Source organism: Parus major, chromosome 26, assembly GCF_001522545.3.
Source record: "Parus major isolate Abel chromosome 26, Parus_major1.1, whole genome shotgun sequence".
Classification (NCBI taxonomy): Eukaryota; Metazoa; Chordata; class Aves; order Passeriformes; family Paridae; genus Parus; species Parus major.
This window is the reverse complement of record NC_031795.1, coordinates 3,879,355-3,883,167: the sequence shown is the minus strand read 5'-3', so window position 1 is coordinate 3,883,167 and position 3,813 is coordinate 3,879,355. Positions and strand designations below refer to the sequence as shown.

The 3,813-nt window shown below is 60.2% G+C and overlaps 2 protein-coding genes across 3 annotated transcripts in view; both read left to right on the top strand.

Annotated features, from left to right (window-relative positions):
• Positions 1-2,544, top strand: part of LOC107214994 (gastricsin) — a 5,014-nt gene extending 2,470 nt beyond the window's left edge. Inside the window, exons 4-9 of the mRNA XM_033519945.1 lie at positions 47-165; positions 478-677; positions 822-944; positions 1,078-1,228; positions 1,795-1,893; positions 2,203-2,544. Coding sequence (XP_033375836.1) covers positions 47-165; positions 478-677; positions 822-944; positions 1,078-1,228; positions 1,795-1,893; positions 2,203-2,355 — 845 coding nt within the window. The 3' untranslated portion in view covers positions 2,356-2,544. The remainder of the gene's footprint in view (positions 1-46; positions 166-477; positions 678-821; positions 945-1,077; positions 1,229-1,794; positions 1,894-2,202) is intronic.
• A 440-nt stretch (positions 2,545-2,984) lies between these two features.
• The window catches only part of LOC107214993 (gastricsin-like), a 6,055-nt gene continuing 5,226 nt past the window's right edge, over positions 2,985-3,813 (top strand). Inside the window, exon 1 of one of the 2 annotated variants that reach the window (XM_015650898.3) lies at positions 2,985-3,425. Coding sequence is in view for 1 of the 2 variants with exons in the window: in XM_015650897.3 (XP_015506383.1) it covers positions 3,708-3,763 (56 nt within the window). In the remaining variant the exon portion in view is untranslated. Of the gene's footprint in view, positions 3,764-3,813 lie in introns of both variants that reach the window. The other variant, XM_015650897.3, reaches the window with a different exon arrangement.

The following is a 3,813-nucleotide window of genomic DNA, read 5'->3' as shown; positions in this document are numbered from 1 at the left end:
CACTGCAGCCCATGCCCAGGGCTTTCCTCTCTCCTCTCTCCCCCAGTCAACCACGCCAAGTTCAAGGCCAGTGACTCGGCCACCTTCACCCCCAGTGGCCAGTCCTCCACCGTGTCATACGGCAGCGGCTCCGTCACCATCGTGCTGGGCTCTGACACGCTCAGGGTGAGTGCTGCCCGTGCCATCCCTGCCTCCCCTGCCGTGTCCTGCCCCATGGATGAGCCCTGGAGCAGCCTAAGGGCCAATCTCATGTCCTGTGTTGGACTTGGACAAACCCTGTGCAGACACAAAGCCTTTCCTGCCACCCTCAGTCACCCAGCTGGCCTTGGGCTGGCTTTTAACCCAATTCCTGGATTTTTTTCCCAATTTTCCCCTCTGCCTGGCGCTGTTGGCAGCAGCTGTGACCCTGCAGTGCTTTCAGAGCAGCAGCCCCGCCTTGGGTTTGCCTGGCTGACCTCGGATCCCCTTCCCCTGCAGATCCAGAGCATCACTGTCACAAACCAGGCGTTCGGGCTCAGCCAGGACGAGCCCACCCAGCCTTTCTACTTTGCGGATTTTGATGGCATCCTGGGCATGGCCTACCCCTCTCTGGCAGTGGGAGGGATGGCCACGGCTCTGGAGGGGATGCTGGAGCAGGACCAGCTCGCTGAGCCCATCTTCAGCTTTTACTTCTCACGGTAAAAACCTTTCAGGGCGCTCTGCAGGTCGTGGTGTGCCCTGCCTGTCCCCATGAGGGTTCCCTGGGGATTTATCCCTCTCTAGCCCATGATTACCACACAGATTTCCTGATCTCTGCTGCTGTGACTGGTTTTTTTTTGCAGCCAGCCCACCTATGAGTATGGGGGAGAGCTCATCCTTGGGGGTGTCGACCCTCAGCTCTTCCAGGGGGACATCACGTGGGTGCCGGTGACACAGGAGCTTTACTGGCAGGTGGCACTTGAGGAGTGAGTGGTGTTTGTACCTCTGGCCACCACGCCGTGGCTCAGCTGCAGCTTTGCAGGGTTTGGGACTCGATGTTTTGGGTTTAGGGGCCAGCAGGTGCCCAAAGCCATGCCCTTGTCCCCGTTCCCCTGCCAGGTTTGCCATCGGGCAGTCAGTGACCGGCTGGTGCAGCCAGGGCTGCCAGGCCATCGTGGACACGGGGACATTCCTGCTGACCGTGCCCCAGGATTACATACAGAGCATCCTGGAGGCCCTGGGAGCCCAGGAGACCAGCTATGGGGTGAGTGTGGGGATTTTGGGGGGTCTGGAGCAGTGGGGAGCCTTCACAGGAATCAGAGCCCACAAAAGTCATGTGGCAGCTGCAGGACAAGGGACTGCAGGCGTGACAGGATGAGGGGACGTCAGGCTGAGAAAGGTGGGGATGTTCAGCCTGGAGAGGAGAACATGGTGTGGAAACCTCACAGCCTGTTCCAGGATCTGAAGGGGCTGTGGGGAAGCCGGAGAGGGACTTGGGACAAGGGCCTGGAGTGACAGGACAAGGGAAATGGGTTCAGATTGAACAAGAGGAAATTTAGGTTTGATACAGGGAGGAATTCCTCTCAGTGAGGGTGGGGAGGCCCTGGAATGGATTTCCCAGAGAAGCTGTGGCTGCCCCTGGATCCCTGGGAGCGTCCAAGGCCAGGCTGGAGCAGCCTGGGATGGTGGAAAGTGTGGAGAGGCTCTGGGTGATGTTTAAATTCCCTTCCCACCCCAACCATTCCATGATCCCACGGTGCCAGGGGAGGGAGCGCTGGTCACGCTGGCACGCGATGGCCTCTGTCCCCTCCCTGCCACCACCTCGTGTCCCCACAGTACGCTGTGGACTGCAATGACACCCAGAGCATGCCCCCCATCACCTTCAGCATCGGCGGCGCTCAGCTCCAGCTCTCCCCCTCCGCCTACGTCCTGAACGTACGTGAGGGGTCTGGGGTGAGGATGGGGATGAGGATGAGGGGTCTGGAGGCAGGGTGAGTGGTCTGGGGGTGAGGATGAGGGGTCTGGGGTGAGGATGGGGATGAGGATGAGGGGTCTGGAGGCAGGGTGAGGGGTCTGGGGATGAGGATGAGGGGTCTGGGGTGAGGATGGGGGTGAGGATGAGGGGTCTGGGATCCATCCGGATAATTCCTGCGGCTCCAGGAGGAGCGTGGAGCTCCCCGGGCAGCGGCGCCGCTCGCCCCGCGCCTGCTGGAGGTGCTGACCCCCTCTATTCCCCTCCTGCAGAGCAATGGCTACTGCACCCTGGGCATCGAGGTCACCTACCTGCCCTCCCAGGACGGGCAGCCCCTCTGGATCCTGGGAGACATTTTCCTGAAGGAATATTACACCGTCTTCGACATGGCCAACAACCGCGTGGGCTTCGCCCTGTCGGCCTAGAGGGAGCAAATTCCGGCCCCTCTCCCGGCCCATGGAGTGCCACGGCATTCCCAGGGACCTTTCTGTTCCTTTCCGTCCCCATCCCTCGGGATTTGTGTGTGGGTGTGTCCTCAGCACCTCCTGTAACAAATAAACCCGAGAATCCCAAACGGTCTCTGAGCCCTTGGGTTTGTTGGCCTGAGCCTGAGGGGTTCCGTGGCTCACAATCCCTTTCTCCAGCAAGGTAAGCGCTGGGATGAGCTCCAGGCCCGGGGATAAAGCCCCAAGGATGGGCAGATTCCACCTCCAACCCTCGGGAAACCTCAGGGGAGGAGCCCTGAGCTTCCCTGCGGCTGGAAAAGGTTTGCCCAAGCCCTGTGGTTTATCCAAGCGGGAATGTGAGGCTGTGAGGTGAGTCACGATACCCAAATGACCCCTAAACCCTGCAGTGGGGCTGCTCAGCCTGGGAAAACTGCCCTGGGAATATCAGGAATTGCAGGGTGTGGCTGAAGGGGACGGGGAACACCCTGGGCGAGGGGAGGTTGGGTGACCCCGCTCTTTCCCAGGATCCAGAGCTGTTCTTTGGATGTTCTTTATCACCGAAGCTCGTTCCCAGATGTGCTCACGGCTCTGTCACTTCCCGGGGGAAGGACACAGAGTGCTCCGAGCTTTGTGTCAAAATATTGACACAGGCTGAGTGCGCTGGGACCGAGATTAAGCGGGCGTGGACAGCGAGGAAGGACGTTCCTCCTCCTCTTCCTCCTCCTCCTCCTCCTCCCTCTGGAATGGGAATTTTCTGCTGGAAACAGGGTGGTGGTGGCAGGAGGGGACAGGCTCTGCTGGTCCCTGCTGCTCCTCACTGTCCCCTTTGCTCCCTGCAGGATCTGCCCAGGCCAAGGCAGATCCATCAGGATGCCATGGAGGAGAAAGGGAAACTCGGGGGGATTTCCGAGCTTCTGAAGATTCCAAGCATCATTCCATGCCCAAAAACTTGGATGGAAGCGGCCAGCAGGTCTGCAGGCACCTGAAACACGGCTGCTCCTGCCCAGTCCCAGAACAACAGCAGCAGGAATTTCCATTCGCTGGAAAGGGTGTGTGTGGTTTTTTGCCTTTGTTTTCTGGAAAGCTCGAGAGAAAAAGCCTTTACCTGGGTGATAAGGACAGCATTTCGCTTTTTATCAGACGTGCCGTGTTTGGTCTCGGTATGGGAGGCGCTGAGCTGGGTGAGGAGGGAAATCAGGGTGGATGTGGTGACCAAAGTGAGGGTGGGAGCAGGGAGCGAGGGCAGGAGGAAGGAGCCGGGCACGGATCTGCCCATTGCCAGCCTGTCCTGGCCCCGGAGCTGCCACCGAGCCACCGCCACCGCCAGGGACATGTGGGGGCTGGTCCTGACCCTGCTGTGCCTCCCACTCGGGGAGGGAACGCTCAGGTGGGTCTGGGGTGAGGATGGGGTGAGGATGGGGGGGTCTGGAGGCAGGG